Source organism: Sarcophilus harrisii, chromosome 5 (assembly GCF_902635505.1).
Source record: "Sarcophilus harrisii chromosome 5, mSarHar1.11, whole genome shotgun sequence".
Classification (NCBI taxonomy): Eukaryota; Metazoa; Chordata; class Mammalia; order Dasyuromorphia; family Dasyuridae; genus Sarcophilus; species Sarcophilus harrisii.
Window position 1 is genome coordinate 64298065 of NC_045430.1, and position 16696 is coordinate 64314760.

The 16696-nt window shown below is 35.1% G+C and overlaps 1 protein-coding gene across 3 annotated transcripts in view; it reads right to left on the reverse strand.

Moving 5' to 3' along the window:
• The window catches only part of MICAL3 (microtubule associated monooxygenase, calponin and LIM domain containing 3), a 252128-nt gene that overhangs the window by 93461 nt on the left and 141971 nt on the right, over positions 1-16696 (reverse strand). For all 3 annotated transcript variants that reach the window (XM_031939707.1, XM_031939708.1, XM_031939709.1), the window contains 3 exons: positions 16183-16369; positions 9609-9697; positions 8146-8233 (listed from right to left, as the gene is read on the reverse strand). In XM_031939707.1, the coding sequence (XP_031795567.1) occupies positions 8146-8233; positions 9609-9697; positions 16183-16369 (364 nt within the window). The remainder of the gene's footprint in view (positions 1-8145; positions 8234-9608; positions 9698-16182; positions 16370-16696) is intronic.

Consider the following 16696-nt stretch of genomic DNA (forward strand, 5'->3'; position numbering starts at 1 on the left):
TAAGAAAGAGTTCCTGACATCCTTCTACCAGAAAGGCTTTACTGAAGCACCTTGTGCCATGAAAGTGGCTCCTTCCACTGAAAAAGTTGTACTAGATTTCTAAACAACCCACTAGCATCCAAAGTAGGTGTATAAACACTTAGAGAACAAGAAAGATAAATCTCTCAAGATATTGCGTGATAATAATGATGACATCTCTCTCTCTCACACACACACACACACACACACACACACACACACACACACACATTTTGGCTCTTGTCTCAAAGCTTATGCCTTTATCATGATAATGGAAAAATTCCTGTTTTATCCCTGAGCCCATCTTTTCATTATATATACTGAATATGTGTATAGCTATATACAAATATACTGAATGTGTACACCCCCACACATTCACAGACCCCTCCCTACATCCCCTCTCCCCCCTCCCACCCCTATATATCCCTTATTTCTCTCTTCCCTACAATTCCTCTTAATGAAAAGACCTAACTATTTAACTTTCCCATATCTAACTATAAGGGAAGGATATTGCTTATGGCTTTTTCTCTTAAGCCTTCTTTTAATTATCTACTATTCTCCTCATAAGAGTCATAGCAAGTATGCCAGGATAAGAAAATCTGTGACAATTACACTGATCTCTTATCGAGTGTAGGAGGCATAGAAATAAATCATTTGTAAACTTGAGGAACAGAAAGCAGAATTTCTGTCTGAAAAGCACATCACAAAAAAATATATTGTAAACAATGTCCACCCAACACTAAATTAGGCTGTGGTTACAAAATGGGCTACAAAGGCAGACAGCAATCCAAAGGAAGCTTGGGATGGTTTCTTTTAAGTTGCTTGTGGGTTTGTTTTGTTTTGGTTTTTTTGGGGGGGAAGAAGAGGAACAAGAGCAGTAATTTTGGCATAAGTAGAAAAGAACATTAAAATAGTGAAGAAGATGACAAAATACAGGTGGTTCAGTTTACCACAAGCAACAGCAGAATCAAACACTAACCAAAGCCACAGCATTTACCAACATGATAAAGTCTTAGTAACAACAGAGGAAGAGAACAGTGAAAACAGGTAGGAAATTTAAAGATTTCCAAACACAAGACCTAGAGTGAAGTCCTAATTCACTAATCTTGTCTTTTCAAAGAAACTCTGGGTTAATTAATATAATTTTAGTTTGAGATTTAGGAAAGGAAACGTTATAAAGAGATAAAATATATGTCATGCTAATTATTAAATCACTATAAGTATAATATAATGTGACCCCGGGCAAGATACAACCTTTTTAACTCCAACAGGCATCTTTCAAAAACTATAAATTTCCTAATGATCAGCAGTGATTTCCATTGGTAGATGGAATTTCCTCACCAGGAACTCCTTCACTGATAATATCCACAGGCACGACCACCCTCCCCCAATAAAAGGAAATAAAATAAAAGGCTACCAATACTAGTTGCTCAAATGCAAGGTCTGGATCATCAAAGGACTACAATGGGTTGCTGCAAAAAATATTTCTAAGCCATTTGTACTTTTGAATTCTTATACTATAATTTCAACTTAGAGAGATGGAACCTTGAAAAGTAACTGGCTTTCTGTTTTTGACATAGAGTAAGTCTGTTAGAGATTTTAAACTGTTATCTATTAGGGTGCACAAATGATTATTTTTACTCATAATGCTCAGGGAGCAGAAATCTAATTAATCATATAGCCATTCTAGCTTAGACTCAAGAATTCTATCTATAGAAATACCCTTGAGTCTTTCATTGATTTTGTTGCTTAAATTATTATTATTTTTTTTAAAGAACAGTCAAGTCTAGAGTCTCTCTAATTTAAGAGGATTTCTTTTTTCTATTCACAAACCTTTTAAGAAATAATTTAAAGAAATAGCTTTAGAAAGAGGCAGATGCTAGGATTATTTCTGTTCATTCATGTCCTATTCTTTGGGACCCTTTTTGGGACTTTTTGACAACAATAGTGGAAGAGTGTACCATTTCCTTCTTCAATTCATTTTATAGATGAGGAAATGGGACAAATAGGGTTAAGTAACTTACTCAGGGTCATACAGCTAGTGTCTGTGGCTGGATTTGAAATCAGGACATCCAGACTACACCCAGTGCTCTATCCACTGTGCCAGATGGTTGGGTATTTGTCCTTAAATATCAAGGAGTAGGCTAGAGGGGAAATATCTTCTGTGGTCAAAAGACAGAGAATTGGAAGCCTCATTGAAAATATTCTCCTCTCACCAGAGTTTTACTATATGTAAAGGGGGGACTCCTCTCAACTGAGGAGGGTAAAGACATCCCATTTAGAATATGGGAGGACCTATACAATTTTCATGAGAGATGGGACAAAGACTATGTGGAAGGAAACCAGAGATATGTGACTGAGAACATAAGAGACAGGTTGAAAGACCAAAAGGCTATAAGGAAAGACACAAAATAAAAATTCAGGCTCCCAAAGACAGAATGAAGAATGAGTAAAACCTTAAAGAATCCATAATATTATATTAAAAATGAAACAAAATTTAGCAAAACTAAAAACTAGTTTTGTAGATTCCCTATAAGATGATGGAAAATAAGAAACTTGAGAATGTTCCAAAAAGAAAATAAAATTTGAAATTTGGAATAAAATGATATAAACCATAGAGGACATGGTAAAGATTTTCTTTAAAAAAAGTTCAGGCTCTGAAAGAGGGAATTAAAAGATTTAGAAAATAAAAATAGAGAAAAAGAAGAAAATTAGAAGAGAAGGAAAAGGCAATATTTATAAAAATACAGAATTCTATGCAACATAAAATGAATTATCTTGAAAGTTGGATGTATAGGTAAAATTTAAGGATTATAGATCTCCTAAGTGAATATAACAAATCAAAAAAAAGCCTGAATTCCACACAGCAGAAAAACAAATTGTTCAAAATTCTTGAACATAGACTAAGAAGCAATAACTAACTGAATCCATATATTACCTCCAGAGGAGAGGGAAAAAAATCCAAGTAAGAAACTTTAAGGTATATACTAGTCAAACCTCAAAATTAAGATGCATACTGTCAGGAAAATGATATTCAAATGTGAAGGAACACCAACTCTGGATTATTCTCTCCTCATAGTAAATGGGAGAAAATGAAACATATTCCAAAAAGTAAAAGAACTTAAGATGCAACTCCAAGTATATGTTTAACAAAGCTGAACCTAATCAATGAAAAAAGATTCTTCAAGAAAAGAGAGAAGCATTCCTGGGATTAAAAACAAACAAACAAACAAACAAAAAAAAACTTCCAAATTCCTCAAACAAAACACAAGAAAGAAAGTAAGTACAATTATAAGAAAAGAATAAGTAATGGAAATCAGTTGTTTCCCTTATAATCATTTAAAAAGAAAAGAAATTGAACTGAGGAATGGGAAAAGAACCAAGAATTACTATCAGGGGATGAAAAAGAATATAAAGATTTAAATGCAACAAAGAAACAGGAGAAAGAAAGGTGGGAGAGTTAAATATTATAAATTAATCTTACATTAGGTTATTATTGTTCTATTTGTATCTTTAGTTAAATTTAGCACAAGGCTTTGACATAAAAAGCATTTAAATGCTTTTTCATTCACTCTGATTAAATTCTGAAATTTACAAGAAGTGGATCAGCTTCTTTTCTGGGAAAGATAACCACTACCAGAATGTGGGGGGGAAGGGGAGGAGAAAAAAAGAGGCCAAGGGAAACCTACGTCTAGCCCATAGATGAATGCAGACAGATCAGTCAATTCTGAAATCTGTGGGCTATGGAGAATAGGATAAAAGCAACGGAGGAGAAAGGTACATAACAAAGAGAGAGAGAGAGAGAGAGAGAGAGAGAGAGAGAAAGAAAAGGAGAGCGCTAAGATTACTCAGAAAGGACAAAAAAAAAAGTATGTTACTGAAGAACATTTACATCTGAAATAGAAAAGGTGCAGATTTGTTTGGGGAGGATTTGCACATTAAGAAATTATCTTCTAATTTGGTCTTATAAGTGGAGAACGATGATGGTAAGGACACAGGTATGTGATAAGGCTTCAAAATATTTGGAACAGTGTTTCAATTCAACACTGCTTTATTCATCAATTGCTATTTCTAAAAGTAACTCATGGAAAAGTAAAATCTGAAAAAAAAGAAAAATGGAACAGAGTTCTAATTTGGTACGCCAGATGATCAACCCTATTAAGGGATGCAGAAATAATAAAGAAAATAATAAGTTATGGTAATAGTTCAAGAACTGGAGACTAGAATTTAGAATAGACTAGAAAAGAAGAATAATAATGAGATCATAACAAAGGAAAACTTCTTGGGAAAGGGCACAGCAAAAGAATGTTTTTTAACATAAGAAATTCAAGTGGGAAGGGTGAGAGAAGGAAAGATTCTGAAGCATATCTGAGTAGGGTAAGAGAAAGTCGTAGGAGGTGGAGAAACCCAAATAAGTAAAAATAAACTATAATTTAAGTAAAGTCAAAGAATCTGAGAAAAGGAAAATAAAAGGAAATAATGAAACAAAATAGTATCACTATGTAAGCAAATCTAATTGCAGAGATAAAGAAGGAAAGTGATGAAATGCAATATGGGGGGGGGGGAGAAAGGAAAATGCAAACTTGATAATCAAGATTTCGGATGTGAATGGGATAAAGAAGTCTATAAAATGAAAGAGTGGCAGAATGAATAAAACAATTTGATGCATATAAGAAACACATTTAAAAACCAGATATAGACAAAGTGAAAATAATAATAGGTATGGTTATTATAACTATTATTATTGTAACAAAAAAAAGGAACAAATTTTCCCATGCATCAGATTGATAGCAAAAGCAGTTGTTATCACATTATCAGACAAAGCAAAAAAACTTAAAATTTATAAGTTCAAGAGAGATAATTAGGAAAATATTATACACAGGGAAATGCTAAAAAAAAAAAAAAAAAAAAGAAGAAGCATATAGGTTTGAACAAAATGATAAAGCATTTAAATTTAAAAAAAAAAACAAAGTTAATTAAAAGTCAAAAGGCAGAAATTCCCTTCTCAGAAATAGTCAGATCCAATCAAAGTTTAAAATAAGTCACAGGACTGAATCAGTTAAAGGTGTCAGATCTAATAATTTATGGTGTCTTCTGAATGGAAACAAAGAAAATACGTATATTTTAGCATCACAATATTATACCAATATTTACTATGCAGATTAATAATGGAACCCTTAATGGGTTTTTATGACACAAATGTGTCACATATAATGATACCCTCACTTGTTTTGTTTTCAATGTATTGTGATATATTGCACTGTATTCAGGCCTGGTTAAGAAAATTTATAAATTATGTTAATTAATTTTAACTAACTAACCATCATAAGATAGATAATTCTATATTTGTGGGTGGCAAGCAAACAAGAAAATGTTAGAGTTAATACTTCTCAAAGAACAAGTTCTTCACCAATCATGCTCTAAGGTAAAATTGTTAAAAACAAAAATTAAATCTGACATGAAATTATTAGTTAAAAAAAAAATTAGAAATTATCAGGAAGGGGCAGCTGGGTGGCGCAGTGAATAGAGCACCAGCCCTGAAATCAGGAGGACCCTGATTCAAATTTGGTCTCAGACACTTAACACTTCCTAGCTGTGTGACCCTAGTCAAGTCACTTAACCCCAACTGCCTCAGCAAAAAAAAAAAAAAAAAAAAAAAAAAAAAAACCCAGGAAGATTCACATATAGAATTATACTCGTTTTTGTTAAAAATAAACCTCAAACCTAAATTAAGGCTGCTGGATTAATGAAATATTTAAAATTTAAGCTTTTTAGGAGGTTACCTATAAAAACTCCGAAATCTATATATTCATATTTGAAAAGAGAACTTTTTAATCTAATTTAAAACTTTCCTATTAGTTTGCAAGCTAAATTCCAATATTAAGAAGGAATTTACCATTCACATTTAAACAAAAACCTTATATAATTAGTGTATGGGAAAGAAAAATAAATGTGATTTACTAAGTATAGTCTCCATTCAGAATTAGCTATTTCTGTGAAGGATCTATTTCAGCTATGATAGCTTTCAAAAAAAAGCATCAAAATTAAATGGGCTTAGAGATTTTTGAATTGCCATATTAATGAAGTGCTAAACCAAGATTTTAAAAATAATCAATTCAATCATACCACTATTATTAAAATATTAATTTTTAATGAGTAAAAAGGGGTTTTATATAATTAAGAAATAAAAAAAATCATCTATCTCTTCCTATTAAAATTCTAATTTTTGGTTTCTATTTTACAATAGACATGTATATAATTTATGAATATGTGTATATGTATATCTGTGTCCAAAAAGTTTGGAGATCTTTGTGCTAGAGCACAGAGAAATTATAAATAAATGTTCAAAAGTAGAACTACTAAATATATCCTTTACAGACCACAATGTAGTAAAAACAGTAATTAATATAGGGAACACAAGCCAAAAATATAGACCTAAAAGAAGAATTAAACTGTTGTGAACCATAAAATTATGATTTTCTCAACTAGTTGGCAAGAATAGAAACCAAAATTGGAATACACTGTGATATAACAGGAATGATCTGTTTAAAATTCAGTTCAATTCTTTTCAAAGATAGCTTTGTGAGTTTAGTGCCTCCAAATTTTTTCACCAACTCAAAATAAATCATTCCTCTGGAAGTCTCCTACACTGATCAGTATATGTAATTCATAAGTTAGCTTTCTTATTTACATCAAAAACATCTAAGGAAAAAAGGTTTCCAGTTTTTCCCCAATAGAAATACTATCTTCCTTGATAATCTCATGTCAACTGTGGAGAGCTATTAATACTCCATCTATCAGAGAAAAGGGTGTCAAGGAATGCTAAGGGTTAAACCTTACTCTATAAAATGTTGGTCTCACAGAAATAGTAAATGAAAACCTTTCCTAGATTTATAGGATGGGCACAGATAGCACAAGATTGTGGCGTGGCTCAATTATACTGATTATCCACCCTTGCCATTCTTGCCCAGCCCATTTCCACAGAATTATCTCTACAGACCCTGAGGTGCAGGGAAGAGTTATCTTTGAGAAGATGTGCAATAGGACAATCTTTCCTGTTTTCACTGTCACCTTTATTACCAACAAGTTTACAACCCTAAATATTTACTAATACCATACTCTTTAATTTTAAAACCCAATTTCCTGGTAAAAATCTAAAGTCTTTTTTCCCCCATGGTAAAACGATATACTCTAAAATGGCCGAGTGGAAGATTATTATTATTATTATTATTATTATTTTTTATAAAAGAGGGATATATGCAATTAAATCTCTTATATGCAAACATGAACACAGCCTTAATCTATACAACAAAAACCAATTTTAAGAATAAAACATATTTCCAATCATAGGATATTTATCCAAGGACAAACTTTCTTCTTCCTCCCAGTTCACATCCATTCTGGTCGTCCCTTGCCATATTGTTCCTCAGAACTAGAAAAGTACCTTTAAAGATAATGACAGTGGCACTAACATGCATGCTGATGTTGTTAGGGATGGTCAATGAAAGACTCTCCACAATTAAGGGAAGAAGTAGCATTGACCACAAAATAGACAAAATTTGGGTGTGTGTTTTAGGAACCAGTTAGGAACCAAATATAGCATCAGCATCTTATCCAGACACTTAATGAAAGGATGAAGACAGAAGGATCTCTAGAATTTAAGTGTAAACAAAACAAAACAAAAAATCCAGATTGTGAGGCTTCTCAATTCCAAAATAATATTCCCACAGAGTCCAAAATGGCCAGCTACATGAAGACTTTGTTCCTCCAGATTTCTCACCTGGGGTCAATGACACGGAGAAGATCCGCACAATTTCCCTGATGGACTCAGGGCTCAGAGCTAATTTAGCAGCAATTTCTAACAGCTCTCCAGACTGGGTCTCTACGGGCTGGCAGTTTGCCACCGAAATTCCCCCACAATCTGTATGAGTAATATGTATAGTACATAGAGAAAGGGGACTGCAAAAGCAAGCAGCTGACACATGAAAAAGGAGTCCAAAGGGTTTTGGGCTACCTGGTGCCCAAGCGAGGAAATGGTGCTTTGGAGTCGATGGCTCATCCCCTTGGCTTTGTCATAGAGACCAAGGGAGTACTGCACCACCCAGCCAAACAAGGAAGCGAGGCTACCTGGAGTCCTCTCCACGGAGCTGGTGGTAGAGTTGGACCGTCCAGTTCTGTCCGCTGTAGCGCTGTCCTGCAAGGGTCCTTTAGTCTCCTAGGAAAGCAAAGTCAATAGGTGACGGTTTTAAATTCTGTGAAAAAAACAAGAGATTCCAAACAAAATCCAGGATATAAGACTAGAAAGAAACAGAGCCCACAAATCTTTGTCTAGCACTTTATTGCACTATTGTGGGATTTGTTCACACCTGGTAATAGACATGCCCTACAAATATCAGATTCTAAAAATGGCTAGATAAGATATTTCATGATTTGGGCCAGATTCATCTTGGAAGTAACTAGTAGTCAAATCCTAGCCCCACCTAAGCTTTCACTCCAGCTTCTACGAAGACGATGACGGGGCAGTTAGATGATGCAGGAGATAGAGCACTGGCTTTGGCGTTAGGAGGACCCGAGTTCAACACTTACTGGCTGTATGACTTTGGACAAGTCACTTAACTCCTACTGCCTCTCAAAAATAAAGAAACTTAAAAAAATAAAACAGTGATGACAAGCAATATCATCTAATCTCAAAGATGCATGATGCTTGAAAGTTTACAAACACCTTCCCTCAACATAACCCTATGAAATAAACAACAATTATAAGTTTTATCTCCATTTTATAGATGGGAGAGAACTGAGACTTAGAGAGATTTAAGTATCCTGTCCAAAATCATCAAAACAGGAAAGTGAAATCTTTTCTAGTCATTCTACGGAACCCATTTCAGTGGGTGAAATCTATTTTATAAACAAGATTGAAGGAAATAAGGGGGTCAGCTGCTGTTGCAAAAAACAAAACAACCCCCCCCCCCTCAAAAGAAACTCCAACTCTCCCAAAATAGTAACTCAGGAGGCTACTGATGCCCTCAGTGAATCAAAATCTAGAGAAGGAAGATGATTAAAAGGACTAACAAAAAAATATTTAACTTCTGTCTCTTTTCCACATAGGCACATCTCACAGTAAGATAAAGAGAAGCAATGAGTTTTTATCAAATGTGATTCCAATGCCATTCCCAAAGAAACTGTCTCAGGCAGCATGGATTCTATTTTTATGTCACATAAATACTATTATATGGATTAAAGCCAGAAAAGACTGGCACACCCATCTCCAAATTTTGCCTACAGAACCTGAATAAAGCATAGAATCCAATTTCCTTTGAAAATTAGTTTTTTAACTTTGTTTAACTGATTGCTGGATTATTTGATTAACTGATGCTGGATCCCTTTTATAGGAATGTCTCTAATAGGTTTTCCTGAAGTTCCTGTCCTTTAAGATATGCATATGAGTTACACCAGCTACCCAACTAACTCTACAATATTCAGTGAGGTATTATTTTATTCTAATTCCTCACCTTGGCCCCACCCGGAAATGGGACTCAATGGTTCTTTCCCTCCTCTCTCCCAATACCCAATGAAGTAAAATTATATGTTACCTTCCCAGATAGAGAAGCCACGGCTGGTCTCTTCCTCTGTGCATATCCAGAAAGTCGATAACAATAGTGAGGTTTACAGTAGAATTTACCTGTGGGCAGTATGAAATAAGGATAGAAATCAACAGAAATTGTTATACTAACTTGAAATCTGTGCCAGTCTTTTTTCAGACTTTTCTCTTTTATCTATACATACCCACTCAGTTCCTCAGCTACCTAATCCCAAGGAGATAACTGGCCCCTATAAACTGATGTTAACTAGTCTCTCCCCTTTTTGCCTGAAGCAGGAGCCTATTTCATTTGGCATCTGAAAGTCACTGAACCAAATCCCAAACAGTTCCCAGAGCAGAGATTCGAGGCTTGCCTGGTATCATCTACAAACAAAGCAGTAGTGTATAAAGAACAAAGATTGGATCACATGAAAAGCTGGAAGTTGCATTTCTGGGGAAAGCAGTAATGAATATAACTAGAAAGGGATGGGGGAGGGAAATGGCGGCTGAGGGTGTGGGGCAGCTAAGCAAGAAGGCTAAAAGAGCCATTTTCAGGGAAACTGATTGCACCTGGGGTGCCTCAGAAAGTGAGGTGAATTCTGAAACAGATTAGCGCAGGGGTCCTCAAAGGGCCTGCGAGCCAGATGCGGCAGCTGAGATTATCCCCCTCACCCAAGGCTATGAAGTTTCTTTATTTAAAGGCCCACAAAACAAAGCTTTTGTTTTTACTATAGTCCCGCCCTCCAACAGTCTGAGGGACAGTGAACTGGCTCCCTATTTAAAAAGTTTGAGGACCCCTGGATTAGTGCTTCATTAGGGTTTCTAACCTTTGGCCTCTTCTTGGGCAATAGTTATAAAATCTCAAAGGTCCAGCAGTCCTAGAACCTCAACATTATTAGAAATAGTTCCTGAAAAAAGCTTCGATAAACTGAATATCTTCCCTTTTTAGATATTTTCTTCTCAAAGCCAAAATGAGATAACTCCAAAATTGGGTAGAAATAAAAATGGACTGAATGCCTTATTATTGTTATTATTTTTGATTTGTCTCCTTTTATCCTTCACCTGATCACCTGCTCCACTCTTTCTTTTCCTTCAAAAACTTCCTCTTTCCCCTTTGACTGAACCCAAAGAGGTCTACTGAGAGAGGAGAGGGGCATGCTTTATAGCAGCTTTACAGTTAGATTTAAAAAACATTCATGCCCATAGAATATTTTTCCCAGCTCACAAATTTTCCACTAGTTCTTGCCAGTTCAACTAGTGTCACAGAGATGATGCATCTGTTGTCAAGAACCATTAGAAGTTAAAAGAATAACAATCTTATAGCTTGTAATTTTGGGTTGTAAATATTTTACTTGGTCATACTAGGATTTCTTCTAAGCTCTGGACCTCTGCTTATTTGATTTGACTATGTTAGGAGGAAACATGAATTCTACTTTGTTTGGCCAACAGCCTTCTTAATGATGTGGAGTAAGTCACTTGATTTCTTTGAAGGTTTGTTAATATTCCCAGAACAGTGGAAGGCATGGAAAAAAACATATTTGATGATTATGAAATTTTATAGTTGCTATTTCCCGCTATTTAATAATTGGCTCTATTTAATTTTTAAGCATTTATTAAAGGCTTCCTATGCATAAAGAACTATTCTAAATGCTGGAAAAAAAAAACGGAAACAAAATAGTCCCTACCTTCAAGGATCTTACATTCTACCACAGAGACAATCTGCATGTAGGCAAATAAAGTAAAAATTTGAAAGCAATAATAGCCAGTTTGCAGGGGACTGTGAAGAGGGAGTACCTTGGCCAAGCCTTGAAGGAAGTTAGGAAAGTCAAGATTCTATGGGCATAACCTCACACCTTTAAGTATAAATCAATAAACTGTAACTTATCAAAACACAGATCAAACAGCAAAAAAATGTATACTTTTTTTTCAAATCCTAATTTCAATATCTCTCTTATTAGATTATGAACTTCTTGAAAACAGGATTTTTTTTCTTTGTATCTCTAGTACTTAGAACAATGCTTAATGCTAGTTGACCATAAATCAGTCAGTTAACATTTATTAAAATTCTCCTATGTGTCAGGCACTGTGTTAAACATTAGAGATAAAAATATGAAAAAGATAAGTCTCTGCCCTCTAATTAAGGATGATTATACACACATTTAAAAGCTTGGGGGCAGGAGAGTTAGATAATGAGGTTCTTGAGGGCATGATGGAGAAATTCAACAGAGTGAAGCTGGATGGAATTGTTGCTTTCCCCCATTAGAATGTAAGCTACTTAAGGGCAAAAACTCTTTCTTTTTGCTTGTATTTATATTCCCAACATTCTGCACAGTACTTGGCACATAGCAAACACTATAAATTAAATATATAAATATCTGAAAATGTATTCATTAGAAGTCCTAAGACATGAATGAGAATGCAGGAAAAACCAGTCCAAGTCTTATCATTGATTTTATATGTTTGTTAGTTAAAGGACCTAAATGACATTATATAAGTAAGGAAAGTATGTTTAAGTATAGAATGTCTAAGTTGGCAAGAAAATAAATGGTAGCTACAGAGTAGGCCCAAAGACAAAGCAAAGCTGTCACTGAATATTCTTCTGTCTTAAGTTGCAAAGGCCACATTCCAGCATGTGCTTTCTCTTCAGCAACTCCAAATACAACAACATCCTCAAGACACAATTGTAAGACTACAGCTGTCCAGATAACAGGGAAAAGACATGACGTACTGTCTAATCTGAAGTCCTAAGTCTTGAGAGTTGGCAACAACTGAAAATGAACTAGTTTTTGGCGAGAAATATAGTGGTTAAAAAAAAAAAAAAAATTTATAAGCAGCAGAGTTCCTGTGAAAAGCCATCTTGGAGTAGAATGGAGGAAAATCAGGGGCATGGGCAAAATGGTGAACCTCTTAAGTACAAATAATTTTGTTCATCTGTTTTTTGTTAATCTTGGAGGTGAACTCAATCGCAGGATCTTTGAGATGCAATGCCCTTCTTATTCAATACAAATAATCTTGCCTAAAACATCCATAAACATCATCTAGTCTCTAACTAAAAATATATAGTGAAGAGGAAACACTACCTCAAAAAATTTGATTTTCAAATAGTTCTAATTGTGAGAAGGTTCTTCCTTGTGCCGAGCCAAAATTTGTCCCCTTATATTTTCTACCTACTTGTTCTCATTTTGTATTGTGCTGGTACATAAAATATGTCATTACAGTTAGTATTTTAGATTTTAAGAGGTCACTGAGTCCAACCCACTTTATTGAGAACCTCGGAGTTAATCTTGCCTAAAAGGTGACAAAGGTAGTAATAAAATTAGGATTAAAAAAAAAAAAAAAAAAAATTAGGATTTGAAACCAGGACTTCTGTGACTCCAAATCTAGCTGTCTTTCCCCTAGATTTCCCTCCTCATTGTGAACTACCTAGTTTCTTTCAAAATAGGATAGAATTGAAGTAAAATGCTTTAAAATTTCAACCATGTTCCTAAAAATAAGACTATTGAATGTGATAATTCCTTAACAGAAAAATCCCTAAACCCAAAAAACAAAACCTCCTTCCAGCTACATCTTAATCAAAATTGCACTTCCTTTTTTTTCCCCCCCCACTTTGTATTCTAGAGAAGAAACAAGCAGTAACATGTTTCCTTAAAATCTTCTCTGAAAACTAGAGGATCCATATTATCTGAGAGAAATCAAACTGATGAATGGCTCTTTAAGTAAAAAGATTCATACTGAAAAACACCAAGGGAGTGAATGCTGCCAGATACTGAAGTCCAATGAGAGAATCTGCTACTGATAAATGGGGCACTAAAAGCCTCAGGCAAGAGCTTCTCAACAATGACATGAGTGAGTTTCTTGATAATTCCTCTATAAACATGAGGTACCAGCCCAAGGCTACCACTGTCTATGATAAAGCCAAAGAAAAGAGGTTTATGAACTGAGTAAGAAAGGATCTAAACACACAACACTTTCTTTCAGAGAAAGAAAGTAGAAAACTATTTCTACCTCAAAGGGATAAACCTAAGTCATCAACAATTTCAGTAGCCACCAGCCAAGGCCTGTGTCAGCTTGTTCTCAAGCATCATGTTTACTATCTTCAGGACAAAAAGCAGTTGGCTCTTGACAGTACTAATAAAGTCACTAACCCTGTTTTGAGGACACAGGGGAATCCAGGGCAAGCTCTAAAATATTTTACAGTCATTCAAATATCTGAAGAAGACCATGTTTCCTTGAGTCTTCTCTTATCCTTTTTAGTTACCATACCAGCACTTTCTGTGACTTTTAATGGATAGGGACTGGACGTGGGAGTCAGAAAGATTTAAATCCTGCCTCAGCTAAATACAAGATGTGTGTGACTTCAGCCAAATCACAATCTTTCTGTGCCTTGATTTTCTTGTCTATAAAATGAAGGGAATGGGTTCAATTGTCTCTAAATATTACTTCTTCCAGTTCTAAAATCTATCATCCTATTTTTTTAGACATATCACTTTGCTTTGGTTAGACTAGTTTTTTGTTTAAATGGATAAACACATTTCTCTTAAAAAAAAAAAATCAATAGTATTTTTTATTTTCCAAATACATATAAAGATAGTATACTAATTGTTTTTGTAAAACTTTATGTTCCAAATTTTTCTCCTTTCCTTCCCCCTCTTCAAGACAATAAATAATCTGATATATGTATAATTCTTCTAAACATTTCTGCATTTGTCATGTTGCACAAGAAAAATCAGACCCAAAGGGAAAAAAACCCTGAGTAAGAAAAACAAACAAAAAGTGAAAATACTATGCTTTGATCCACATTCAGTCTCCATAGTTCTCTCTCTGGATGTGAATGGCATATTCCATCCCAAATCCATTGGAATTTCAGGGAGCTTTTCAGGGAGCTCATCTCTACTGCTACATTTGGCTCGTTTTGTTCAATCACACTTGCTCATGTACATTTAGATGACAACTTTTCTACAAAGCATTCTGACAACTTCATCTCTCTTCAATTGCCTCTGAAATCCTTTACTAATAACTCTAATAATCTGTTCTTTTACTTAATAACCTAATCCTGTGTTATCTGCTGTTTATATAGATTTTTTCCCTAAATTGTTAGCTTCTTAATGGGGTTCCTTATAACATGGAAAGTTGGAAGTTTTTCTTCTTTTACAGCACCTTGGCATAATGTTGATATGTAAATAGTAGTCACTTATAGAAATTTGGGCCCAAAGTCAAGAAGACACAGGTTGAAACCCAGTTTCACACTCTTAACTAGCTCTGGGATCCTAAGCAAACTTTACTGATGCTTGTCCCAGTTTCTCCATTCTTACAATAGGGATAATAAGACATACCTCCTAAGGTTGTTGTGAGGATGAAATGAGATTAAAAATTGCAAGTGCTTAACACAGTGACTGATACTTTGTAAATCCTATATAAATGTTACTTGTCATTATTATTATATTATACTGATATCATGATCATATAAGTGTCCATTAAGTATTGCTGATTAGCTGATTAAAAACAAAGTTCAATGCTCTGAAAATCTATTTCATGCTAAAATCCACCGTAAAAGTGTGTAAAAGAGTTTAGATTTTATTCTAGAGATAATAGGGACTTAGAGAGGTTTTTTTGAGTGAGAAGGGATGTGTCAAGATCCTACTTAAAGAAAATCACTTTGGACTGTATTAGTGAGAGACTGGCTACAGAATGGCCAATTAGGAATTGGCAATAATCTAGATTAGAGGTGATGAAGGCCTCAACTAAGGTGGTGATTTTGTGAGCAGAGAGATGGGATTGGATATGAAAATAGCAAGATTTGGAAAGATTGAATAGGTGGGGTGAGGGAGCATGAAAAGTTGAGAAAAATATGAATTTATTCAGGTGTGACCTTCAACAGAAATAGGAAAATCTGGAGAAGGGATAGTAGTTTTTTTTTCCTGTCATATTGAGTTTGAGATTTTTCTGGGTCATCAGGTTTTGAAACATCCACTATATTTAAGACCAACACAGGAGGTGACTGGGCTTCATTTTATACATCTAAGTCACCTACATAGTGATGATTAAATCTATGAGAGTCCATGAGGTCACTAAGAGGGGAATTATAAAGCGAGAAGAAGGCCTAGAAAAATTTATTTTGTTTTTCACTGAATCCCTCAATCAGGTTTAAAATGCAAGGGGGATCACTCGAGACTCTGATCCAAAGGCTGATCTGCATGGAAGCTTTGACCTGTGGTTTCCAACCCAGTAAGTTCCCCTTTCCTTAGGCAGCTCGGTGGCCTTCCACTCCCAGGTTTGTTATGTTAATGCTTACTAAATGGCAAACTTGTAAATAATTTGATTGGATCAAATGAGGTATTAGTAAAGCACTTAGCATACTGTCTAGCACAAGGAAAACCTTATATAAATGCTAGTTATCATCTTCACCATTATCACCACCCTTAGAACTCCTGATTGGGATCTGACTGTCAGCATCCCCAGCAGCATGTGCCTCCATGATCAGACTCAGCACAGTCTGCAAGTAGTCAGAAAATACAATAATGTACAAAGTACACAGTCAGGAAGTACAATAATGACTTCTAATGCCTGGAGAAGAAGTTGTTTCTTACCATCTTCAATGTCATAGGCATAGCAGGACAGGCGCAGGGTAGTAGCACAATATTCGCACTTAAAGCAGCTTCGATGGAAGAATTTCCCTTCAGCACTTAGCCTCTCCATCACATAGACTCGCTTGTGGCAGAAATAGCAAATATCACTACCTCCTATATTCTGGGGGAACTCCTTCTTCAAAGAGCCCTGTGGGAAACAGGATGGGAAGAAGAGGGGAAAAACAGGTCAGAGTCATTGTCTTTTAGGGTTACTTGCACTCCAGAAAGGGATACCAGCAGCTGTACATTGTCCTTTGTACCACTAACCAGTCCTAACCAATAAAGCCACAACAAGAACTTGGGGCAATCAAATGATTAGAGCATCATTCAAAAGGAATCTTGGCTCCCCAAAGATTGAGAAGCATTACTTCCAACACAGTTCACTTCATCACGGAAGCAGTATCATACCCATAGTATATGATAGATGGATCAAAAAATATCAAACGACTGAGGATGGCAGTCATAGAGAGATGTC